This window comes from Centropristis striata, chromosome 15 (genome assembly GCF_030273125.1).
Source record: "Centropristis striata isolate RG_2023a ecotype Rhode Island chromosome 15, C.striata_1.0, whole genome shotgun sequence".
Taxonomy (NCBI): Eukaryota; Metazoa; Chordata; class Actinopteri; order Perciformes; family Serranidae; genus Centropristis; species Centropristis striata.
Window position 1 is genome coordinate 14,903,804 of NC_081531.1, and position 27,933 is coordinate 14,931,736.

Here is a 27,933-nt window from a genome sequence, read left to right on the forward strand (position 1 = left end):
ACAATATATAAAGCAGAAAACAATGTTTGGTCAGCAACTGACTGACACTTAATGTGCGGTAGAATTGGTTGACACTGTAATACACTGAATGTATAATAATGTTAAATATTTTTTTAACATATTAAATAAGTTATGTTCAAGAAAGCAGCCCTCATAAAAATGTCTATTTTCATTTAGGCTCAAAAATGTATTATATTAGCTTTCTATTCGTGCACTTGAAACGGACAAAAACACATCTTGTGATCTTAGACTATAACCAGTCATACTACTTTTACTATTCTTTGCATAGTTAACTTCTGAAACCTTCGGGCCATGAAAGGAAAGGAATGATTTTTTATTTTACCATTATTTTTATCCCTTATGTAACTGAACTCCCTTTGACCATGCTCTTTTTCTGTCATCCTGACTGCTGTGAAGGCATGTGCAGGCAATGCATTTGTCAGTCAGTGGCCACATGAGCCAACGCCGCAGACTTCACCTTTCACCTTTGTGTAGTTCATGTGCAAAAGGGTGAGCATTGCTCAATGCTCACACAGCATTCATGGATGAACTTCATAAATATTAACAACAAAACAAATAACCAGAAAAATTGTTGCATGCTATTTCAGCAGTTCCTTGACTAAAAATCCACTTGGTGCAATGTCCCCATCTGGACTCTAGTTTCTGGAAGTTAGGTGTCTGACTGATGGACATTTTACACAAAACTAAATGGACAGTCGTTGCACTTTTCCATGAATAGCAGCTTTTTATGTATGACCTGTGAACAGGTGATACATTTTCTTGCAATAAATCGAAATAAGTGGAACTTTTTGCTGGCATATAAACTCTTTTTATTTGTATCTCAGGTACATTAGTAGTTTGAACTACTTTTTCTTAGTAAGCTTTAGTTAAGCAAATTAACCAACTCTATCTATAAATATTTGTTTCTTTGCATTAATCATTCCACTCGCTTAGTGTTGTAATGTAACAAAGCACATTTCAAATCCTGTACTTAAGTACAGTTACGAGATACTTATACTTTACTTGAGTATTTCCATTTTATGTTATAGTATATAGGCATTTACATTTTTTTTATTTCTCGGAACAGCTAGACAGTTGTTATCAAATGATACTCACACTAAACCTGTCAGTTAAGTCAATTACAAAGCAGTACAAAGTGCATTTAAAACATTTACTGAGTATCATCACAGTGTACAAGTGAAAAAGCATTGTGAAATCAGCAGCCATAAATGGCTGTTAGAGTAGCTGGTGTGAAAACCCTGATTTAGAGGACTCATTCATAATACTGAGTTGAATCTGGGACTCTTTCTTTTCAAAGGGTTTACACGGTTTACAGAGAACCCTTCAAAAGGACAGAAAAGGCACATCTTTTCAGCAAGGTGCTTCCCAAAAGGACACTGTCACACTTAAACAAAGAGAGTACTGTGGACATCTTTCTTTCTAGCTTCATCTACACGTAAAATTTCCAGTTTTGGAAAAATACAAAGTAATATAAAACATATATTTAAAAAAGCATTTGTTACTGTGCAGTACAAATCTAGTGTTTCTCTTTTAGCCCTGTGTAAAGGCCGTATTGTGCATTCACACTGCTTAGCAACACAACAACAACTCTTACAAATCCAGTCTCTTCATGCTGAGCTGAGAGAGAGTCCCACTGTCGCCAAAATATTAAGTTAACAAGTTTGCCAGCCAATAAAATACATCCAGACTGAAGTTTATAGATTCTCTGTTCTCCGACTGATGACATCTTGTTTGTTCAGCAAGTTGGTTTCATGAATAATTGTTTGGCTGTCAAGAAGCTGGTTACAGCTATATGAACCTTTACAGTTTTATCGACAGTTTTAAGGGAAAGATCAGAGTCACTACGTAGCATCAAAACTGGCCAAGACAGAAGGTAATGTGATCTTTGGAGTGGGAACCAAGAGGATATCGAGGAAGTCAGAGAGGTTCTGAGACAACTGATATCTAGTAAACAAATAACTGTTTTTTTGGGCCACTTTTGCGTAACCTGCTTCTGCTTTAAGGCCATTATGATTTTTAAATACACATTTTTAGCAAAGAGGGGATGGCTGATAGTGAGAATAATGTGGAGGATGTATCTTGATCATTAAGAGTTTTGAAGCCTTTCGGGGACTTTTCCAGTGTAATGATCCATGAAGTGATAACCTAATCCCTATCTACACCTAAAGTCTACTTAGCTTGCTATGGTAAATCATCAAAGTGATATTCATGTGCAACACGTAACCAGCAGAAAAAATGAAATACATAATTTGGCTTGTTTAAAATCTACATGCTGTCTCAACCCCACAGTCTGTCAGGCCAGAATGAGCTATCGGTCAATTTGCTTGCAGGTTGGATGCAGTGTTCAAGGATGTTGTTGGCGGATTCATTCTTTTACTTGACGCTGACTATGGAGGTGCTGTGGATGGATTCCATGACAGCGGCCAGCCGGCTGCACAGATCGTGGGCCTGGTTGACATGGACTTTTGGTGGGTCTTTAAGAACTACTGTCTCAGCTGAACCGTCCAGAACTCGGGGCAGAAACTCGCCTAGCTTCACCTGCAATGAGTCTGAAAACATAGGAAGAGCAGTAGAAATGAGGGGTTTATTTAATTGCACTTTAGTTTAATGTTTGATAGCATTAGTATCAGTGTACAGTAATAAGAGGTTACTGTGAACAGAGACATATCTGTAATATATTAAAGAGGGTGGGATTAAGACACAAGATGAGGAGGCGAGAGGATTATTGGGGATGTACAGACTGGGAATAGGGAAAGACCTCCAATGACAGTTTCACACTGTTCCACTGTTTGACAGCTTGCACCAGTCATGCACCAGGCAATTTAGCAATGCACCAGCAAGAGGCAAAAAAAAAGTAATGACTGCTAGTAATGTGAATGAGCAAATTGAAAAGAAAAGAGAATCCAGGCAAAGAGCATGTTCTTGCACATACAGACACCACCTAACAGAGATAGTGAGTCATAAGTAATGATTGAAAGGGATTATTTTTGTATGAGTCTATGCATTGTTTTGTAAGAAAATCCTGCATAGTATAAGCTGAGGAATACACAAAATGTTGTATGTTGAGAAACACTATATTACCTAATGAGACTTTTATTTTGAAGACCAAGATTAGATAGGTTTTATTGCTAACCTGAGAATTAAGCACATTTTTTCGCATGTGGAACTTTTTTGTGATTATTTATCATTTTATTGTATATCATCATTTTTGTGAATAAATTAATTTAAAAAGTCACATAAAGTAAGTGTCATCTGCCACTAGGAATTAGAGCAATGAAAAATGGGTGGAAAACTTTTAAAGACAATTAGATGACTGAGTACATTGTTGTTAAATGTACTGTTGTGATAATTTCACTAATCTTACCATCCATGTCCTGTCCCAGGCAGCAGCACCAGTGGCTGCGGATGCTTTCCATGGCATCCCGGTCTTCCTGGGTTAAAGCAGAGTCACGACTCATGAGGTGAAGGCAGGGGATGACAGCCTCGTCCATGAGGGCAATGCCCTCCTCCACATTGGTCTCCTCACCGCTGCAAAACAGCTGCGATGCGCTTTCATTCAGTGCCTGCATGATGGATGTCGGTAGGAGGAAGATGGAGAAGTTATTGTCACAATGTAGAAAAAGAAAACTGAGTTTTTAGCTGTTGAGGCCAAAGTATGCGCTGATATCTCCCTTGAGAAGCATCTTAAATGAGGCAAAATTTTGTGGAATTTTGGACATGGCCAAAATAGTGCTGGTTCTAACCTTGCTAATATATGTTTTTTAAACAGTTACTCTTTCACAGGAACACACCCATGACTAGGTGCCAGGTTGGACACACTGGAGGAGGTGGTGGAGAGATGACCTGTCAAGATGTTCGAGGCCATCGAAAAATACCCGGATCATCCGCTACACAAAACCTTTATGGACCAAAAAAACAGCAGTGGACGGCTCCTATCTCTCCGTTGCAGGACAGAGAGATACAAAAATCCTTCGCTCCTATACAGCCATCAGACTGTCTCATTCTTCAAGAGATTCTACCAGACTAACTGAATTTCCCCTCGGGGATAAATAAAGTAATTTTGATTTGATTTGATTTTGATTTGATTGATGACACAGACCACAAGTTTTTTAGTATGGAACAGACCTGACATTTATGCAGAATGGTTGAGCTCAGCGCTCTCATGCTTCAAAATAATATATTGTATCCACACACTGACTGCAAGAGCCGTCTTACTCACAGTGAGGCATTTCCTTCTGTAAGTGGCAATAAGAGACGTGTCCATGCCACGTTTCTCTCCGTTCTTCAGCAGGGTGGCGTTGGTCTCATAAGCATGAGCCAAGAAGATCAGCGCCTCCCGCATCCTGCAGCACACGCAAGGCAACAGTCGCCATGTCATTATCTACAAAAACTGCAATTTGGTATGTAAACCAAGCATTGTCATTTTTAAAAGGAAAGAAAGATGTTTACACTTCCTAAGCGACACTGAATTCAGTTACAATACCAGGCACATGTAAGGATGTGGCATTCAATTGTTTATAATTCTTAATGGATTTTTTATAAAATGTTATTGCTTCAGATATTTTCTTATTAAACAATTTCACGAATAAAATACAAATTTTTCCTTATTGGACCAGATTAACTTTATTACCTTTAAAATGAATTTCCTGTTATCCTTTACGAAGTGCAAGAACATTATGTCTTCTTCTCTATATTGCATGTACGGTATGGTTACTGAAACTGGTATCTTTGGTGCAACACATGGAACACAACAAGATGATATTGATCTGCAGAAGTGATCTGACGTGTTGGCTAGGCGGTGTAGTGGTGAACGTTTGACACCTACTTCCCGTGCTGATAGTGTTCCAGTCCAGTCAGCAGGTAGACAAACACCGTTCTGAACAGCTTGTAGTCATCGTGCCACTGCTGTGAAAGAGCACACAGGACAAGCAACAATTACTTAATATTCTGTTTGTGCAGTTTTGTTTTGTTTTTAAATTTAATTAAATTAAATTTTAGATCAATTTTCTGATTAGATATTTCTGCCACTTGTCAGTAACTGAATACAGGATTTATTTCTTCTACCGCTCTGTTGTACTAAGTTCAGTTGTGCATGTGTGTATTTTAGGTTGTGTTTGTGTGTAATTTGTAAAAAGAACAACAAAAATACTAGTATAAATACTGTATTTCTTCTTTGGGGTTCAACATAGCATGTCTTTCTCCATAGCAAGATGAATCTGATTTTTGAAAATGTAATGTCTCCATCTCCATATTGGTGGTTGGTATGCAGTTGCTGCACTAACAGTATATCAATCAAAGAAGGCAGTAGAGACAGAGTAATTTTCAGTGAAAATATTTTAAAAGCATTGCAGATAAACTCCCCATAACATAAACAGAGTGTCCCTGAAGGTAAGTGAATTGTCAGCCCACCAAGTACTCATCCATATCCATATCCTCTGGCTTGATGAGGCGCAGCTTGGTTCGGGCTTCCCTCATGATACTGATGGCCCTACATGCACAGAAAATGCTTTTAATTTACAACAGGAATGGGAACATTCACACCATGCTGCAGGTCTTTGCTCTGGACACTAGATGGCACAATAGGCCTGTTGGATGATATACTGCAGTTCTTAGTCTATGAAGCATTAGTCATATATGTGTGTGTGTGTGTGTGTGTGTGTGTGTGTGTGTGTGTGTGTGTGTACATACTAAAAAATTGCCCATAGGTGTGAATGAGAGTGTGATTGTTTGTCTCTATGTGTTAGCCCTGTGATAGTCTGGAGACCTGTCCAGGGTATACCCTGCCTCTCGCCCAATGTCAGCTGGGATAGACTCCAGCCCCCCGCAACCCGATTGCAGATAAGCAGTTAAGGTTAATGAATGAATGAATGAATGTTATTAAAAAAGGATCCAATATATGAACAAAGTTAACAGTAGCGAAGAGCTAAATAGGAAAAACATACATCAAGTGAATGGTATATCAGATTCAATTCCTTTATATATTCAACAGATGGAGATCACACTTGTCATAGGACCTGCTCAATGTATGTCTTATTTATTCATAAGTCAACAACTCCTGTATACATCTGGAGGAGGGAGGGTGTTTGTTGGATTTCCAATTCATGAGAATAAGTCTGCATGCTATGTGGCTTTCAAATGTTTATTTTATTTTGCACATTTAGACCCCAAAGATGGTGTTCAGTGAGTTGGGTTTAAGAGGTGCATGACATTATACTGAAAGGAGGTTGAATACGGAAGGGTTACTGCTTCTACGGTTAAGGTTGGTTAATCCAATTTCTTTCAAAAGCTTATTCATATTCTCATGTTTATCACTTTTGGAACTTGATCCGTTACAAATAGACTAATGTCCGAGACTCATCATGGAGTCATTTGTTCTGTTATCTGTGCGAACCTCTCATCGAAGCTCAGGTTGCGGTCGGTAAACTGCTCCAGCAGCGTCCTCTCAACAATGCGATTGGGTGCCTTGTTCTGGAAGAAGTAGACCAGAGCGTGCTGCAGCCGAGGGTCCTCTTGGGGTGTGGTCTTCTCCTGGGAGAGCTCAAACAAGCGGGAATACTCCTCGTGGAAGGCCTGAAGTAACAGTAGGAAATATCATTATTTAATCATACCTAAATTTGCCAATAAGCTCACGGTGCAAACCATGTAAAAGTGCCAGATAAATTGATTTCATTTGGTGCAAACTCACAGTGACTGATAGATCTCAGAATGACTCATACAACAACTGAGTATGTTACAAAAGTTTTTGTGATAATGTTTGAGACAAGCAAACATTCTTCATTCATAATGGGTGAAAATCTCATCAAATATACGCATATATAAGTAAATTATTAGTTTGGCCTTCAAGTATCATTTCAACCACTTTAGGACACTGGTGGACAATTTGCAATATTTTCTGTGTTGTCATTAAACGTGGGGATTATTGAATTTCATGAGTCAAAAGACAAGGCTAAAACATTCCTCTTTTTATTGACTACTTTATAAAATCTGCACTTTTATCATTTATAGACAGAAGTCCTGAGGAGGCTTCTGATCCTCTGATGATGAGACTGACACTGCTAATTGTTAATACAGAATATGTTGTGTACTGATGCATTAATCAAATCTTACTTTTTTAGGAAGCAGTTTAATGTAGCAATGTAATGTTTTTGTTGGCTGGCGAAAATATTTCAGGAAACAAAATTATTTAATTATTTTATGAAATGTAGAGTCGAGAAAACCACCATACCTTGATGAGGCCAGCTTCAGGCCCTTCCTTATCGAAAACTTGTCTGGCCTTGGCTATGGCAAGAATGACGCCCTGCATAGCTGGAGTCAACATCATCTAGGAAATGAGTAGAAACAAGAGATTTTAACACCAACTGAGCACCCCACTCCCACATACTGAGATAAGAAAAATGTATGTTTTTTGCTCAAATCAGACTCTGGTGGTAGATGTGTCAGTGATGGGAAATTGCTTTAAAACTGCAAAACAGACTATGTACCTTGGAAATGTAACTGAAAGTGTAACTGGGAATGATAGATATATAGTCAAGATACTGTTGGTTGTGACAAAGAGGAGGAACTGGAACAAGGCTGATTCTCCCACCATAAAACAATGGCTAGGGATTGTAAGACAATTTACTGTTACTCCTACAAACTTCGACTGAAGAAAGATGTATCTATTACAAAGTGGGAAAAATGGGTGTTGTATGATATAACGAAAGACATGTGAACTGTAAACTATATAAATCTGATTTTGTAGAATATGGATAGCTGCAGCCATGACTGTTGATAGTGTTTTATTTATGTCTATTGTTTTTTCTTTGTTGTGTATGTCTCATGAGTATATGGAAAAAACTTAATAAACATTACAGTTAAAAACAAACTGCAAAACAGCATCATCCAAATATCTCCCAAAAAGCAGTGAGTGAGCAGCAGGAAAAGCAATATCACACACTTCTAGGCCTTCATTATATTTTTTGTTTAAGTGATGAAGCTTAGAAGAACAGGAATCTTTTGAATTTTGAATAAATTAAGTATTTATCAATCAGATAGGGTCATAAATGTAACATGACATCTGAAAAAAAGCATTGTGGCAAGTGAAAGACAGTATTCACATGTTAGGTCTGTGCTAATGTATCATAATGCATTAAATGAGTAATATAGCTCCATACCAGGTCTGATACATTCCTCGTTCCATTGCATTCGTCCTCAAATTTCACTCTGTTTGATTTATTTGGGGGCACTTATTTACTTAGCTTTAAGCTAACTATGCCAAAATCCCCGAGTGTAGTAAAAACTGAGTGTAGTGTTCTACAAAACATTTAATAACTTTAGAACTGTCTGTGATGGAAACAGGCTTCACGATAATCAGAGGCAATTCATGTTGCGTGTGATCACTGGCTACAGGAACAAAGATATGATCTCAGAGGAAGACAAAGAGGATGGACACAATGTGGATTCAGAGTCTGACAGCTGGTACCAAGTTGAAGAGTAATAGGAAAGTACAGATCCACATGTTTAAATTCCAATGACATACAACACTTTGATAGGTAATGACTTTTGAGGTACCTTTAAATCACACGATGTTAATAGTGACTGAAAGCTGAAAACTATGTCCAGGTGTTTGTTTTTTTTGTCTTCGAACGCTTTAAAGGTTATAACAGAGTTTGCAATATGTTATAAGCTACTGGATTCATATCACATCATGACACCCTCTTACCTCTTCATTGTATCCATCAGCATCAGCTCTCACCATGATCCTGCCCACGTTGGGGATCTCCACTTCTGAGACCTCGTTCTCAGTCTGTCTCTGTCTCACCGGGACCTCCTGCTGCGGCTCCTCATCCTCCTGCTTTGCTTCATGTTCAGGAGCTTCCCTGGGAGCCTCTGGCTCACCTTCAGCTGGAGGGCTGAGGCCTGCCGCCTGTGAGTCATCCTTCTCCACATGGAGGTCAGCGTCTGCTTGGTTACTAAGCTCTGCTTCAGGGCTGGGATTCTGACGGAGAAAGATTCAACAAGATACACATTACTATGCCTTCCATCCATCCATAATCCATATCCACTTATCCTGTTGAGGGTTTGCATAGTGTGCCTCCATGTGGAAATGCACTCACCCTAATTTACACATCTGTATGCATTATAAACACCTGTGGAGAATGAATATATCAGGAAAATATCATACAGCATGTGTTTCTATTTTAACACAACCCTCCACTCCACTGGAGAACAAATTGGCTCCGGGGGCGTGTGAAATTCAAAATAGCTACTTGTACCCAGTGAAAGGTTGGTCTTATTATATAAAGCCAGGTGGGTCAGCAGATAGGCTGAGGCTGAATACATTTGGAAATCCACTTGGGGAGTAATATTCACTTACATGTGACAAATCAAGGTGTCATTGGAGCTCCATATATGTTGACAGGACACAAGCGGTAATGCATTGGTTTGAAGGTATTACCATAACTAAGTTACCATTATATTTACTGTCACCTAATGTTACAGTCTAAAAAAATCCTATGTTTAAGATGCTTAAAATCAGTGTTTGTTGACAGAGGTTGTGGTTTCAGGTTGTGTTTGTGCTTTGGACAGCACTGGTGTTTCTGATATTTTCACCATAACAAAAACAGAAAGTGATACAGTGAAAATTATATGATATGCCTCTGAGAAAGCTTCTGGCTATCAAACAAATGTTAGCAGTAATCACTTATAACCTTTACTTTATCTGTCCATTACTCTGCCCCCATCGGACATCAAGTGTTGCTATGCTAAGTGGTGGAACTGGATCCTTGACCCAGATGTAAACACTTTATTTCCATGGCCTAGAATTTCTGACCCATATTCTACAGAGGGGGGAGCGGGTTCCCGGGGTGTCATGGTCTTGCCAACCTGACTCTGAAGCTCCTTCTCAGGAGAGGTGGAGCTCTGGCTGGGTGCCAGGGTGTCAGTGACTGCCTCACTGCTCATGACGTCTGGCTGGCAGCCGGGGCTCTGTGGTGGTGGAGGTGTTAACTCTGATTCTTCTGGGGTCAAAAAAAGAGAGAGGCTGTGAGGGGACACACAAGACTGAAATGAAAAGTATGATTCAGAAGTCTGCAGGTAATTAAAGGCTACCTCATCATGTACTAAAGGGTCTAAAGAAAAATTGCGAGCAATAATATAGTTGCAGATTTCTAACAATTTCATCTCCCCTATTATATAAAGCATTACCATACTAATCTTGTGCTACAGTATGTCTTATTGTAACAGAGGTCTGGAGAAATGCTATCACAAGTGGTGCTGAGACATAGACACAGATAGGGGGCCTTGTTTTTGTGTCAATGCAACAACCAGCGCAAGCAGTGCTCCAATACATTTTTTATTTTCTTGACCTTGAAAAAAGCTTTGTCTGTCTATGTTGTATTTTGATTCCCAGAGCAGAGTGTGTGATACACAGTGTGACAACCTGTTTCACACATCACTAGATTTCACCACCTGTGTACATAGTAGTAAGGTTGTTTAATCCCTTGTGAACCGTTTATTCATCCACAGACAGACCGAGAAACATTGAAAATAGTGCAGGTTGAAAAATACTGAAGTTTCTCTTTAAATCCCTACAGCCATCTGAAGGCGGCAAGACAGATACGTTGATAAAGTGCTATGATGGAGCATTTTCTATGCCTATAACAACTTATTTGGTTTTCAGAAAATAATTCACAATGGCTGGTTAAGGCATATAAAAACCTTGCTGCAGTCCATTTTCTCTAGTCACCACTACAGACCTTCAGTGTTCTCTCTGGGATCCGGCTCTGGATCCTTCTCTGCTTCTGGGTCTGGCTGTGGCTCTGAAGAAGCTCCCTGGTCCACTTCTTCAGTGGTTGGTCCTGACTGGGGCGCTGGCTCCACTACAGTTTGGAGTATATTGTCTGGACTGGGGTTGGGGGGCTCTGCAGAGGCTATAGACTCTCCCTGTGGGGCTGCAGTCTGGCAGAACTGCTCCTCCCATTCACTGAGCTCCTGCTGGAACCAGCGGTTGTCTTCATGGACGTAGTGCCTGAGGACGGATGGCAAGGAGTCCATACCATGCAGCACCTGGCCTGTCTCATCATCTGTATCTTCTGGGTAGATGTGGGACAGTGTCAGATAATAGACCTAAACAATAAACCCCCTTTCTGACCTCAATATTGGCCTATCACAGACAGATATGTATCTATTGGTATTGGCGTATATGTTTTCCGATATGATAGGAAAACTGACGTTAGTATTTATCTTATTTTAATTATTCTTTATTTAAATGTTCAGCAATTAACTGATACTGAACATATAGTACTGATGTTTATTTAGCTATTCATTTTATTTTACTTATTGTTTTTTGTTGTTGTCAGTTTTCATTTCTCAAATTGGTTGCCCGTGTAATACATTTTATGTATAATGCATTATAATGTATAATAATGTAAAACATTATTATTATTAAAAGCTATTTGTTTAAGAAACCAGTCTTCTGTGTATATTTGCAGTCATATAGGTACTAAATGTACTACATCAGCCATCATGTCGGTATTTGGTAAAAGTTTCCCCGTCTAAAGTCAGTATGGTGCGGCTTGAAGTTTAATATGCTCTAATAATCTGACATGTCCTCAAGGATTATTCAACCTAAATCTAGTCTGATCAAATCAAGTAATTTAACTTAAAAAAAACACTGAGCTGTACCTGTAATGAGGTTGGGTAGCCTGTCATCAATATACATCAGGCAGTAGGCACTGGCGTTGGTCATGCCCCCAAACGAGTCCCGCTCCAGCTCCTCCCATGACGACTCAGTGATGCTTACATCATTGTACTTCATCCAGCGCTTGTTGGCATGGTCGTAGATGTAGGCCCAGTAATGGCCTGCTGAAGCCTGGCCTTCATGGACGAGCACTGCATGCAGTCTGTAGGGTGCCTAAATAAGAGCAGAGAGGGAGACAGCATTGAATCCCTCATTGTATAGAACACTGAAGCACAACAACATTGAGATCCAGAATACTGAGATGTTACTGGGCAGCTCTAAATTCACTGCAGTATAACGTTTATCTGATCTGTTCTTATTTGTACTCTGCTGACTTGTTTACATTACACTTTATTCTGTTCCTCCACAGAGATCAATAAAGCTTCATCTAATCTCAACCAGTGCACTTTCTGCAGCTGTAAATGTCAAACATGTGGTTAAATTGCTGGTTGTCAGAGGGAATTAGGTGAGTGTAAGTCTTACCTGGCAGAGACTGTTGTCTGAGTACATGGCCTCTAGCGTCTGACTGAGTCTTTCAATGCTGGCCTTTAGCTCTGATACACACACACATACAAAACAAAAAACACACAAAATACAGCTGAGTAGAAATAAATTAAATTCTTTTAATTGTAATTCTCAAAGAAAAGGCATCCGTGTGGAATGGATGAAATAGGCTGTCCCAGCATCGTGACACCGTCCCATCAGAATTCTGTGCTCCTTGTCAGACTGGCGTTGGGATGAGGGGGAGGAAGACTTTATGTTTGCATCAATGATGCTTGGTGCTCAAACGTAGTGTAAGCTGATTGACAATGTTTGCCTGAAGTCAATGAAAATATTGGTGTTGGCATGCTGGTAATATAATCTGCCCAGAGAACTGCCCCTTCAACAGGGTTGCCACTTTCATGACTCCTGATGCAAATTCATCAAATGCACTACAGGAATGCACTATTGATTTTGTTGTGTAGCATAGAGACACAACGACTGCATCTTGTTGTGCAACCCTACATTATACGATGACAATAAATGAACCTTGATATTATAATCTATTGACTGCTACAGACTGGAGTCACAGTCAGCTGAAAAATATATTGTGCTCTTTCTTAGGGATGGACTGATCTGACTTTTTCAGTCAACAGAACCCATAATGCCAAAAGACTTCCATAAACCTGTGTTTAAAGCGATGTTAGTGTGTGAACTGTATATCCATTAGCATACCATTTATGTCATTCTCGACTTCAGTCCTCCAACGCTGTAGGCAGTTCTTAACAAAGTGCAGTTCTTCTTCAGTGATGCTATGGGGGGCAGGGTGTGGTGGGCAGTCAACAGGGAGTCTGCACTGGGTGAAGGGCTTGTATATGGGGGTCCGCTGGCAACTGGAAACACTGGCACCCAAACTCTCAGATGAATCTGTGTCTCCAGGTTCACTGAGGGTAGATGGGAAAGGTTGGAAGTCTGTTTAATATGTTCAGTACCGCAACAACATTTTTTTTTAACGAATATTACTCTTTTCTACCACAACAATTAACAAGCCGTTCACAGTTTATGCTCTGCCAGTAAGAGTCTGTTGCCTATACGTTATTCTGCTTTTGTCTTAGATCAGGGGCTGCTGCTTTGAACAGTTACTCCCCTCCTGTACTCAACCTGTTGTCTTTGGAGGTGAGTTCACCGAGGAGGTGACTTGCAAGTGTCGGAGAGGCTGGTCTCAGATCTTCAGCTGGGGAAACACTTGAAGGCTTGGTGGTGGCGAACTCCAGCACAAACTGCAGCATGTCAGCCAGAGGGTACTTGGTAGGTCCTGAGCCATAGTTTTTGTAGCTGTGAATGAAGACAGGACATGATGAGTACAAGATTTATTCCCAAAAAAGTGAAGAAGTTATAAAATCTTATTTGAGCTTTAAACCTATGGTAGACATTTTTTTTAATGGGCAAAAAAATCCATAATACCTTTTAGGTTTATACATAGTAACTCAAGAGGTCTGAGAGAAAACTGGACTTTTGTACCTTGTCTTGGCTCTGTTTTCAGGCCTTAGAAAATCTAACCCCTGACGGTAGACTTTGGCCAATCACAGATCACTTCATTATTGTCCATCAACAGCTACATAACGGCATCAAGATCATGATTGGCATGATTGAGATGACTGACTAGTACTTGTAAAGGTCTTCTTTTTGCCTTTTTTTCAGAAATCTGCCTACCCTAGCTTTAAGCAGAAACTTACCACTCAAGTTTCTGTTGAAGGGCTGCAAGTTGCTCCTTGAGTTTTTTCACTTCTCCTCTCCTCTGATGGGTCTGGTCGATGTTTTTGTGAAGATATCTGTACACAGAAAATCAGTATGCATGTGCAAAATTTGTTGAAACATTTAAATAGACACGCAACAGCCTTGTGCAATGCTCACCTGTCCATATAAATTATTTGTGGGAATTCCAGTTTCTTGTGTATCTTTTCAGGACGACCAAGCTGGGTGTTGAATTCAAATCTAGACAGTTCAAATGTCAAGACTGGTGGTAACTTTTTAAACCATCTCTGCAACCAAAGAAAATATGACTGTCTGAGCAAAGCATCATAACGCTGAAAATACCAAATACGTAGAAATTCTATTGTTAGTCAGTTGATGATATAGTTCACCTCACGGGCAGATGTGACGCTGTGATCTGGATGTAGAGACTCAATATCCTTCTCAACCATAGCACCTTCTAAACATTCGTCCAGGTTGTTGAAGCCATTGACTTGCAGGGGGTACTGGCCAAACTGCTCGATATTACACAACGTTTTACCTAAGCAGAGTCATATAAATGTGAGTGATTTTAAACATAATTCATATTGATTGTCACTGTGGAGAAAACTCAAACAAACTCATACCCTCATGTCTTCTTTCTGTCACGAAGGTACCATAAAAAAGCTGGACCATGGGATTTTGTTGTTTGTCTTCTACATTACTGAAAGTAAATCATGACATTTTATTTATGTAAATAAGCAAACAAAGACAGAAGAAGAATAGTCCATGCATGCAAATGACATCAATGTATAACTTACTCATTGGCTGCTAGCTGAAACGCATCCTCTAGCCAGTCAAGCAGTTTGTGGGAAAACTCACTGACATCCTGAAAGAATCAATATAGTCACATCAGTTCATATTTTGCCTTGGAAACAGTAGTGTGACAAAAAATGAACTAAAGGTAAATTTTTCCAACATCATCTAAACATCTGAGTAACAAAATTGTCCTCTTTAAAGCCCATCAGGCAGTTAAGTGATGGGGTCTCCCATTTCAAGATGAAGTCTGTTTGTGGATTTATGCATGATGCATGTTTTAGTTTAGACTCAATGACTATTTTCCTATTTATTCTCCCAACGCACAAATAAAATGATCACTATTACTACTAACTACCAAAGAGCGATGAGTGAGCACAGAGGCAAAACTAAAAAGTGAACAAAAATAATATATTACTTAGTCAGTATTTTATTGTGGTTACTTAATACATTTTAAACATATACTAATGGAGCACGGGTAGTGGCCACACTCCAGATTTAATTTACTGTTGAATGCTTAACTGTTCACAGTGACAGGATTAGAGACAAGCTGCAAATATCAAGCATGTTTGATCTGCAAGGGTTTCTCTCGAGGCTGAACAGCGGTGTGTTGACCATCAAAGCTGGTTATTATTATTATTATTATTGAACAAATTTGTGGAGTGAACTGGACGCTTTTCCTGACACACCTTTTGACTTGTCACAGAAGAAAAAAAACACAGTTAAAACTAATGAAGTTAATGATGGCTCTGTTCTACTCAGGGTCCCAGGAGTCAACTGAGCTAACAGGCAAAATACTAGGTACCTGGAACAATCTCACCTGAATGTGATGCAGTCATTTTTAATGCCATCAATTGCACCTGTGCTTAACAACAAGACAGTATGTCTGCTGTAAGTAAGGGCTATTGTTTCAATTGAGAGATAACAACCAGAGGTTCCCATGCATTGGATAGTAATATATAATAAAAAAATAAAAATTTGTTACACCTCTCTTGCTACCTACATCCAACCAAAGCCCACTCAGACTGTAAATAGAAACCAAAACACTTTCCATACCAAAAATCTCAGATTCTACATTTGAATGCAGATATATAATCATAGAGATTATTTTAGAAGAACAAAGGAATAATGACATAACTTTATAATTAAACATTAGAAGTAAGAGTAACTTCATTTCATGACTTACTGCCTCATAAGGCTAGTGCCATATTCTGGCTAGTGACTCTGAGACTTGATATCGACAAATGGGAGGCCTCTATACTGAAATTCAGGTTTTTTTTTGTCCTAAGACCAAAAAGTGTTGTACCTGTTGGGCCTCAGTGGTCCTGAAGGCATCTCGCAGTAACTCCACTGCAGCAGAAGGATCCACAAACCTGCGAGTGGTGCCCAGCATGAGGGCAAACAGACAGCGCAGCTCCTGCATGAACGCTATGTTCCTCTTGTCCTGTTAACACAAGCCAAGAATCAAACCTCACCCCTTTACAATATAACACATGTCCCTATGTTTTTTATTGACAGAAAAACCCATCTCTCTTTTACGTGTATGAAGCTGACATTTTTATATGCAAACAGACATCTCCCTTGTGTAAATGGCTGTGGCAGAGGAACCAACTGTTGTGCTGTTGACAGTAGATTACTCACAGAATGGCTCTTACACTTCTCCAGGATTCGCTCAGACAGATGGTAGTTGAGAACCAGCCTCCTAAACACGGGCAGGTGGAACAATGACTGCAACAAGACAACAAAACAAAGACGATTAATGCAGCCCTCCAGTTAAAGTCAGATTACCAGCTGGCTGTGTGTTGTAGTGGCGATCTAACATAGAAGAAACATATCCATATGCAAAATACAGTATGATACTTGACTGACAAAATACTGTTTTCCAATTCGAATTATATATAGCTAGTTGGCATTTGCACCTGGCAAAATAAATTGAAAAGTGAATCAAATCATGAGTCTAAAATTAAAGGTCTATTGGAATAGGGATTTGGAGAATTATGGCCCCTTCTAATGAAGCCACAGTTTATTTATCACACATTAGATAAAGTGCACCTTTAGACCATTCTGAATTGACTTGAGCACTCAGCTGTGGTGGTTTGCACTCGATAAAAGTTAACTTTGTGATTTAGCAATTTATCTGAATTAGATATAATTCAAAACTGCGCTCCATGCCCTAACAAAATAAAACAAAATATTTCCTTACATTCATGGATTTAAGATAGAAGGCACTAGTGTCTTAGCATCTCTTGGGAAAAAGAGCAATTTCCAGAATTGTATGGTATTTCTATTTCATTTTAAACATAATACTCAAGCATGCACATCAGGCTACTTGTGTTTCTCATGATAAACTAAATGCATTAATACCAGCCAGTTACTCTAGTGTCATATGTGGTGGTGAGTGGAGCTTCAGAGCACTTATATGAATATCTTGATTTCCATTTGAGTAGGAAATTCAATTATGGCTTATCTCAGTTTTACTGTAATTTATACCACAAAGGATAATAGAGGGAATGTGAGCTGACAACGGAATCATGTGGTCACCGAGACTCAATCTGATAGCATAATTACTTTTTAAGGGGAGACTGCTTTATCAAGAGGCGGCCTCCATTGAATCTACAACTATCAGTTCAATTGTAACAAACAGTATCGACACCAGCAAAAAAACAAACAAAAGGGTATCATTTGAACACCATTTGTATTCAAACACCAGCCTCATTTTGCCTATTTCCATTCCCAGATAATAACCCCTGTCCTTTGGAGGTTTGACTTCTAAATCGATGTTGAAGCATATCTGAGTTCAACAGAGACAAACAATCACTGTCTCGTCTCTGCCCATTTCATGGCTCATGCTAGGAAGTCCACTGTTCACTCCATCATCACATCACTCCCTATTTAATTATCCACACAGCCTGCGCATCCCAATGAGGGCTCCGGTTTCCGTTGAGCCACCTGATAGGCCTGACTAAAATCAGCCTGGAATGGACTAGTAATAGAATTAGCAGCTCAGAGATATACCGCATCTTCTCATTTAGCAGAATATGCACAGATATTTTTCTTTTCTTCCTGGTGTTTCTAATAACTCTATTAGGATGGTATAGAGTCAGTGAATAGTTAAGATTTGTAGTCAGAAAGTTTCTGCTTTCAGTTTAAAAATGTGTGGTACTAGAGTCATGCTGGATGTAGGTTTGAACCACGTCAATGAAAATACACTACTAATACATTAACCACATGTGCACTAATTTAAAATGGGAAAAAATATATACAAGGTACAACACCTCTGACGGGCTACAGTTAGATATCTTGGAAGGGAAATTCCAAGTCTATAAATGTTTGTTAAGCTACGTGAGAGAATTATTTTAAGTTTAGGCAGCAGAGGATGTGGGACACTGTCAGAACAGGTGGACACTTAAAAGGAGCTTAGTGCACTTCATGAACTATATGCTTTGTGTGTACTGTGCAGCTGTATTGTTTGAATTTTGTATGCATGTACTATGCATTTCAATACTTTTATACAACTGTCATACATTCAAGTATGCTACTTCCAGTAGACTACTGATATTGTGTACAGATTTACAGTAGGAGAAAGCAAAAAGGAAATCAAATTTTATTTATTTTAAAGCATCCTTTGTTGATCTTGGGAATATTGCCAAAGTCGGACCTTTTTTAACACTTTTTTAACTTTTAAAAGTGCTGAAACAATCACTCATGCTCTAACTACTAACTGTTAATTGTAATTCCCTTTTGACTGAATCACTTTAAAATCATACATATAGGAAAACTAGAGCTAGTTCAGAATCCTGTTCAGAGTACTTTGAAATAATGTTACAGATTTAGTTTTTAAGTTTTAATCGTCCATTGTTAATTTTTTTTAGGTGTTTATTTTATTTTACTGACTATAATTTATAGATTTTTAACATTTTATAGTTTTATTGTCATTTTTAGTTGTGCAAAATGTTATTCATGTTTATTTTATTAGTTTGCCAGGCTGCATATTTGTATGAAAGGTGTTACATAAACCAATAAATAAAATTGAGTTGAGTTATGAACATAATAGTCCTGTACATCCTCATCCCTTTAATGTAATGCACTGATTCTCACCTGGATGACGGCACTGAACCAGCAGGTGTTGCCAACATTGCGAATGCCCACAGGCCAGTCGTCCTGACGGATCCAGTCTGCAGGACTGCACATCTCACTCTGGGCTTCACATCTCTTTCTCTTCATTCTGGCTGCATTCTCCTCTGCACTAACCTCCAGAGCCCTTCAGGACAGCAAATTACCCATTTGAAAGTAATGAGCTGACAAGTCTATTAAACAAGTTAGTTGCCTATCCTTTGTATAGGTTAATATAAAATCACCTTAAAGGTGCAATGTGTAAGACAGAACTAAAGTGTAATACATTAAAAAAAGAAAAGAAGTAGCATTATCAACAGAATGTGATGAAGCACCAGTTTTGACATTATTTCCAAAACTTCAATGTATTGTGTTGTAGAGATATCTACCCAAATAAGCATGATAACTGGCTAGCTCCATCCCATCCCGTCTTGTAAAATCACTTGTAAGGTAAGGTAAGGTAAGGTAAGGTAAGGTAAGGTAAGGTAAGGTAAGGTAAGACTTTAATCTCCCTGAGGGACAATTTGATTGACAGACAGAAGTATAAGACAAAATAAATAAAATACAAGTACAACATACACACAAGTGCAATAGTGCAAACAACACAATTCCCAATTATCGCTCACTGTTAAATGGAGTAGGATCATAAGAAGCATAACGTCCTGACATCATTGCTTGTTAAGAGCAGCAATAGCAGATGTGCCTTTTAGAGGTGATAGTGAGTCACTGAGGTGCCCAGTCAGCCCTCAAGGAAGTTGGTTACTGGCTCAGTAAACATAAAGATTGCAGAAGCTCTTGGCAAGTGACCTTTGTCACCAACCCAATCACCTGCTCCCAACAGGAAACCAATTTTGCAGGTAAAGAAAAGCAGAGATATAAAAAGAAGCAAAACAAGAGTAAATACTGGTGTGGCTTTCCACTGCTGGAGACAGCTCTTGGTGAGTAAAGCTATAAGGTTGGATGCTGAACTACAAATGTTTCTTTTTAGACTGGTAATGTCTGTCACATTGTTGACGCCTCTTTTTAAATATTATTCTCTGCCTGCCTTATTGGTTCATCAGACGCACCCTCCCAATCCCAGCCTTCGCAGATTCATCATCATTCCATCAGACTCATAAGCTTTTAAGTCTCTGCAGGATCTTCAGCTGCCACCACCACCACCAGTCTCCAAAAGGATCTTCATCTCATTGCTGCTCAGGGCAGGCACCCTATGATTACAAATCTCCCTGTAGAGTCTAAGCGCTTTCTGTCAAGACTTAATCATCACATATTATCTCCCATAATCATTTTATATCATCTGTTATAATATACTTTTATCTTTCCTTCATTCACTGGCCTCACCTAGATCAAATGACAATGCAAAACCAATCTGAAAAACATTCCAAATGGTGTTGATGATTTCGATGTGGCTGTTCTCTTGCTACTGTGATATTGTAGTATATTTAAAAAAAAAAAACAGTCACCAGTAACGAAGAATCATTGGTAAAAAGCAGTGTCTCTTGTACCTATGAAACTCTCTCTCCTCTTCCTGGGCATTGTGGGACTCCTGCAGGCTGAGTTCTATGGCCGTCTGCAGTTCATCTTTAGGAAGTCCTGAAGAAACAGACAACAATGTGTCAACAAGATCCCACAATTCTAGTTAAAACAGTTTCATGTTTCATGTTGTTGATCAAAGATTGCATAACTCTTTATACAAATAATTCTCTACTGAGTCTACTTTTTCAAAATGTTCAGGTTGTTTTTTTAGTTACTCTTTAATACATCAATAAATCCAGCAGTATCCATACCTAAAAATGGCATTTAATAGTTCCAATAAGTCTAAATTAAACAAAGCCTTAGTTATTGTAATAATCCTACAGCCTGGGCGCAGCTCTGAATTCATTAGATTACTTTTACTGAAGTGTCCCACTTCTTGTTTGTGACGACTTTAATTTCCCGTTACATATAGAAAATATAGGCTAATATAGTAATATAGCATAACATATATGGCAATTATAGGTGGGTGACATATACATCTCTTGATTCTAGTGGTCTAATTTGTTTCATTCCTAACATACTAACATTTAAATGTGAATTTTGTAATTTACTCATTGATTTGAATATTTATGTTTTCAATCCGCAGTTTTATGTGATTGTATATTATTTTTGAAATATGTAAATGAGTTGAGACTAAACTAAATGTAGCCACAATATTTTGCATGCTTGTTTTGTCCTGGGTGTACCTTTTTGGCCCTCCCAAGCCTCTGCAGAGGTCCCTAACTCCTGTGGTTCTCCAGGATCCTGAACATCTGCAGACTGGGTTGTCAGCAGTCCAACAGCATGTCCAATGTCACCTTGACTGGCCTTAAAGAGAAGGGGACAAGGAAAAGGTAAAGGAAGATATTCTGTATATTATTAGTGTCCGCAGAATATAAAGCAATACAATACACCAAAAAACATGACAAACAAAATAAAATATAGCAACTGTGAATATTAAAAATAGTACAAACAGGCTTGCATGCAGCTAATTTATTAAACCCCCTTTTAATTCAAAACCAGCAGCAGACAAACATTTCTAATTTTGTATAGAACTCCGAGAGCACATGCCCCTCCCAAACCTGTGAGCTCCTGCTGTTTCTCTGTCTGCCCCTGGTACAACAGGTTGGATGATGCCTGCACCACAGTCAGCCAGACTGTTTATTGTACTGTTTGTCAATTATCACTTTTATGAGGTTGCTATTAACTCAAGCTCCTAGGGATTTTTTCATTTGCAGTTGTGTTTCAAAACATAAGCGGTGTGCTGGGGTGGAAACGTGGCACCCTGTGGGGGCTTTTAATGTAATCAAAGAGTGTTCCTTTAACATTAATTACACAAGAACAGCAAGGGCTATGTTTTTAGCCAACTATAGCAGCATTGCTCTAGGGATGAATTCTCTAGATACTGACTTTTTTCTTTTTACAGACATTCATGTTCTCCACAGGATATATTCTAATAAAATGTTTATGCTCATAACATGACAGACCTTTTAAGTCACCGAAGAACATTCTCTGGCTCATGTTTAGATGAAATACATAACCACTGCTGAGGCTCAAAAAGCAACTTAAAATTGGTAATTTCAATGAAATATATTGGCGCGTTTCCATAGGTACTTTTCCCTCTAGTGAGCCGCTATGGGTGTGGCTTTGGAGAGAGGATCCGCCCAACTTCACAGAGTAGTGGCTCAGGTAGTGGCTCAGAAAAGTACCTACCCGAGGCAGGTATTTTTTTTGAGCCGCTACCAACTAGTCGGTGCTGACTGGATATGGTTGAGGCGAGATATGATGTGAGTAGAACTCGACACAACCACAACATAAGAGCGCCATGTTAAAAAAGAAATAAGCAGAGCAGACTGAGAGGAGAGAATCAAGAACAAGAAACCAAAGAATTGAAGATGATGGACAAAGGAAAAAGAATGTCTCAACAGTTGCTTGCTGCGTCGGTCTGTCACGGTCAAAATTGTCGCTGAATAAACTCGTAAGTGTCGCAGAACTATTAACATCACGTTGGAACTAAATAGCATTTTTTGCTGCTTTCCAAAAAGTACTCAAAAAGCAATACCAGTGGAAACACGCCTAAGGCTACGTTCAGACAGCAGGGCTTAATGCTCAATTCGGATTTTTTTTGTGGAATGCGATTTTTTTGCAAGGTCGTTCACATTTCCAATTAAATGCGAGTTGTATGTGATCTCCAGTGTGAACTTTAAACGTACCAAAAGTGTCCCGCATGCGCATTGGAGGACACGACGACGTCACACGCAGCGAGCGTGCTCAGTGTTGACGGAAGTAGCGGAAAACGTGGCCGCGAGCATTAAGGCCTGATTTCCACCGGGCGCGTTACAGCCGTATGGTCAGGATTATCGCGTGTTCTCGTTATCTCGCGTGTATACGACCGGCTCGCTATGCTGCCGTGCCGCGGCTGTATCCCGCCCAGTGTGAATTGACGCTAGGCAGAAGATGGAGCAAAACCGCGGTGGAGCCGTTCCGCGGCTGTTACGCGCCCGGTGGAAATCCCCAGTCAGCCTATGTATGAATGCGACCTGGCCGTTCAGACTGGAGTCGCATGTCAAAAGATCAGATATGTATCGGTTTTAGGACCACATATCCAAGTGGCCTGGATTGCATTTGAAAAAATCGGGTCTGTGTCGTTCAGACTGTCATTAAAAGATCAGATGCAGGTCGCATAGGGGCGAAAAAATCGGATTTGGGTCACTTCAGGCTGCAGTCTGAAAGTAGCCAAATTTGGTGAAACATCCCACAAACATGGCTACACAGTGGTGTAGTAGTTAGCAGTTTTGCATTACAGAAAGACAGTCGCCGACTCTGGCTTGCCTTCTCCCTGTGTTATCATGGGTTCTCTCCTGGTCCTCTATGTGTTAGCCCTGTGATAGTATGGCAACCTGCCCAGGGTGTACCCCGCCTGTCGTCCAATGTCAGCTGGGATTGGCTCTAGTCCCCTGCCACCCAGTACGGATAAGCAGTTAAGGATAATGGATGGATGGATGGATCCTATAAACATGCTTCCATTATCAAGGTAGGGGGGGTACAACATCAACATCAAGATTGACTCCCTGTGTCTTTCACCCACCAAGGTGGTGCGAAACTTAGGGGTGATAATTGATGACCAACTCACCTTTTCCAGTCATGTCGCCTCAGTTACCCGGTCATGCCGCTTTGCACTTTACAACATCAGAAAAATCAGACCTTACCTAACTCAACATGCCACTCAACTCCTGACACAGGCTGTTGTCATCTCAAAACTTGACTACTGTAATGCCCTCCTGACAGGCCTGCCAGCCTGCTCAGTAAAACCGATTCAGATGATCCAGAACGCGGCGGCGCGTCTGGTCTACAACCAGCCAAAAAGGTCACATGTCACACCGCTGCTCATTGAGCTCCACTGGCTACCTGTTGCAGCCCGCATCAAATTCAAATCTCTAATGCTGGCCTACAAAGTTGTCTCCGGTACTGCTCCTACCTACCTGAACGCCCTGATTCAGACATATGCTACCTCACGACCGCTGCGCTCTTCCAATGAACGGCGCCTGGCTCTGCCCCCCGTTGGTCCAAGGCAATCCAGACTCTTTGCACTTCTTGTTCCCCGCTGGTGGAACACACTACCAGTTCCAACCAGAGCAGGGGCGTCCCTCTCTACCTTTAAAAAACTCCTGAAGACCCAGCTCTTCAGAGAGCATCTTCTCTCCTAGACCACATGATAAGTCTACTCCTCAAAGAATTGTCACTAGCACTAATAGCTCTTATTGCACTATACCTTGATTGTTTGCTTTTTACTCTTCCTGTAAGTCGCTTTGGATAAAAGCGTCTGCTAAATGACTAAATGTAAATGTAAATGTAAATGTAAGTCAAGTCTGAAAACTGTCACACTGCGACTAAACTAAACTGGGCAGACAACCATAAAAAGACTCCAAATGACTACAGAGAGACAAAAACAGCTACAGGAAGTCTCAAAATAACTACAAAAAGTCCTAAACAATTACAAAGAGACTCAAAATGACCACGAGACACACAAGATGAGAACAGAGACACAAAATCACAGATGTGTGATTGATGTGTAACAACCACAAAGGATAAAGAACAACAAAAAGAGGGTAAACAACTACGAAGTCTGTGTGTCTTCCTCCTATGTAGAAGAGGTGGTGGGTCACAACTCTGTGATTATGTTAATCTTGCATTGTAAAGCTCATTCACTGGCTTGCATTGTGGAAAAATAACCTCATATTACACACAAGAGAGACCAACACCACCAGCTGTCTTATCGCGGAACATGTTTATCCCGCCCGACCCAGATCACAGCAGCGCCGCACTGTTCACTGTTCACTCCTCTGCTCTCGCCTCATCTGATTTCAGACATTGTGACAATTGTTGCTATCTGCCAGAGATCCTGAAAGCTGATGATGATTTCTTACATTCAAGGCTCTGTAGAGAATCTGTGGGTCCTGGATGCCAGTAATCTCCCGCAGCTGGTTGATCAGGACTTCGCTCTGCTGGGGTAAAAGGATTGGACAAAGGGAAAACGATAGTCAAGCTTGATACTCTTCATGAACTGCTCCAGCCAACATGTCCTGAACTGCACTCACAAAAGCTACCTTGGCTTAATGATGGACTGGTATTTGGCTACCATTTGCACTGACCAAATTAAGAAAACTGAGCTATAAGCGGGTTATCCATCCATCCATCCAGTACAGTATGGGTTACCTTGAATAATAAGAGAATAATATATATATATATATATATATATATGGCAACCACCAGCAGACAGAGAATGCCTCTCTGTTGTTGGAAACATGCTTGGTCCATGTGGCTCCTGAGGAGCTCATCTGGGCCTCACTAGCCTGTGACCCGGTGAGCAGACACTCATAGGATATATATGGGGCTGAAGGACAAATGTCCAAATGGCAACCTGCCGTGCCTATATGAGGTCCACATGTCTTCTGGGTTAGGACAATGGCTTAATGAAACAAAGCCTATTTTCAGTGGCTTCAATAAGCAGCACTAAACAAATAGCTTGACATGTTAGAAATATGCTTATTAATTTACCGCTTTATGATTGTGCAGCATATAGTATGGGGACCAGTTACTCTAGGAAGATACTGATTTCAAACCGGAAATAGTCTGGTAAATAACACCCCCATACTGGTGTTGGCCAAAACCAGGCTAGCTGTTCCCACTGCTTCCAGTCTTTCTGTAAAGCTAAGCTAAATGGTTGCTTCTTATTAACTGTACTGACAAATAAGGGTATTTTCCAAATTGTTTAACTATACATTTAATGCAGTTTACTAAAGATTTGAACACAGGTTTTTAACCATGACTGTCATTTTGTGTTTGGCAAGTGTATCCTTAGATGGTTTGACTTGACGGATAAACTATTTAAGCCTCCTGTTTCCTTTTAACTAAATGTTACAATGCTGCCTCACCAAACATGCAAACATCCTATAATCCACATGTGTAAACACAAACTCTTAAAGGCTGTCATAAGTTTTGACCTCATACGCATACTGTAGACGTGAAGTGCTCAAAAGAAATAACTTCCAAGTCTGCTGAGAGAGAGGCGCTATATAAAGCCTGTTACCCCAACAGCAGGTGTACATGTCAGTGTGTATCTCTCTCTCCCTCCCTCTCTCTCTCTCTCTCTCTCTCTCACACACACACACACACACACACACACACACACACACACACACACACACACACACACACAGGAAGCCAAGAGCAGGCTGACCAGACTTATATGGAGTCCAGGGGCTATCTGAGACCCTCTCGGTTAGCCTCTATTTTAGGCTACTGACATGGATCGCACAGGCTTCTGTTTATCATTCCACTCACCATGCCACCAGACATGAGTGACAAAGGCACTGGGTCTCTCTCTCTCTCTCTCTCTCTCTCTCTCTCTCTCTCTATCTCACACACACACACACACACACACACACCTCCTATGTCATTACCAAAGAGAAAACAGAGGAAAACAAACAGTATAACAATATCACACAAGTTATACTGTATGTAAACCCTTGTACATAATGGCATTAGAAGCTTGGCTCCTGCAATGGTTATTGAGAAATGACTATTGATAAAGCAATAGCCTGCTTGGATGGCTATAGAGCCAAATACTGATTAAAGTGTAACTAAATGTTACACTCTATAAAACCGTGGTTAACTTTTTAATTGCAAGAATTAAAGTCAAAAGTAAATGAAAACTTTTATATTACCTGTGTCTGTGAGCCATAATAAGTAGGCTAGTGATAAGTTTTGTGTCGTATGAGACTAGAAACTGAGAAAATCAGACCTAAAATGTGAAAATGTCATAATTAAGCATTTAACATTATTAACTGTATTATGTACTTAATAGATAAACAAAAAAACTCTTACCAGTAATTTAATATGGATAATATGAAACGAAGCTTTTATAAACTGCTATATCAATTAACTGCGAGCTTATCAGCCACATCGGTGAAAGATTGTTGAACAAATAATTAATATAAAAAGTTTAATCTTGTTGAAATACGAGCTGTTTGGTATATTTCCTATACCTATGCCGAATTCAAACGTATTTTTAAAAATATATGATCATGTTTTCATATTTTTTCTACTCAGTGTTTACACAAAGCGATGTCAAGAGTAACTTTGAAATTGCGGATTTTTCCTACAGGTTTGGGCTTCGTACAACGAGGGGTTAGTGTTAGTTCCTCGGGCATTCCGATGCAAACATGTCACTTGTTGTGTTAATAATGGTTCCATCATCCTTTGCGCTCACCGAGTTCGTAGAGTTTTCTCCATTTTCAGTCTGTTCACCTCTCATTGCAGATTAAAAAAAAACAAAACAAAGATGTGAATTTGTTCCTGTTTTTTCACGAAACGCTTTCAGCCCTGACTCCGAGTCAAACCACATCCATCTGTCAATCGCCGAGAGCGACCGGCCAGCTGCGCGCGCTCACCTGTCACTACATGCGCGTGCACGGCGAACGATCGCTAACGTTAACGCGCGCGCGCTCCCACAAAGTGACAGGACTGTTCATAAAACAGTTCCTCCAAACATTTTAAAGTATGCCATACATTTACTCAATCATTAAGTACACTTTTGAAGTAATTGTACTTTACTTGAGTATATGCAGTCTATTATTCCATCTACATTTCTAGTCCACTAGAGTTCAGTGGCAAACTTTACTCTTTACTCCACTACATTTAACAGCTGCATTCACCTGTTACTTTGAACATTTCGATTATTAAAACAAATTATATATCATCTAGTAAATTATGTTAATATTTTCAACATAAAGTAAAGTAAAACAACATTTGGAGAAACCCTGGAAAGCACTTTTGTTCTTGAACGTTTGTGTGTATATGTGTGTGTATGTTTGTCCATGTGCCTTGTTTACAAAAAGTCCTTGAATTGCAAATGAGTTGAACAATCAAGGTAAGATAAGATAAAATAGGATATTCCTTTATTGATCCCCCATGGGGAAAATTCAGGTTTTGCAGCAGCACAAGGACAGAGTAAAACCAGAATAATAGAAAAAATA

General features: G+C 39.7%; 1 protein-coding gene across 1 annotated transcript; it reads right to left on the bottom strand.

Annotated features, from left to right (window-relative positions):
* Positions 1–1,157: 1,157 nt before the first annotated feature.
* Positions 1,158–27,322, bottom strand: usp28 (ubiquitin specific peptidase 28). Its single transcript, XM_059352248.1, has 26 exons — positions 27,168–27,322; positions 24,823–24,900; positions 21,103–21,223; positions 20,386–20,473; positions 18,866–19,028; positions 16,409–16,495; positions 16,074–16,211; positions 14,773–14,840; positions 14,599–14,675; positions 14,365–14,513; positions 14,135–14,262; positions 13,957–14,052; positions 13,382–13,555; positions 12,956–13,164; positions 12,224–12,294; positions 11,686–11,914; positions 10,758–11,093; positions 9,886–10,019; positions 8,723–8,998; positions 7,247–7,342; positions 6,413–6,591; positions 5,431–5,509; positions 4,847–4,926; positions 4,241–4,364; positions 3,386–3,584; positions 1,158–2,570 (listed from the first exon to the last, which is right to left on the bottom strand). Exons 1-26 carry the CDS (start codon positions 27,210–27,212, stop codon positions 2,395–2,397), a joined length of 3,600 nt encoding a protein of 1,199 aa, XP_059208231.1. The 5' UTR covers positions 27,213–27,322; the 3' UTR covers positions 1,158–2,394.
* Positions 27,323–27,933: the final 611 nt, after the last annotated feature.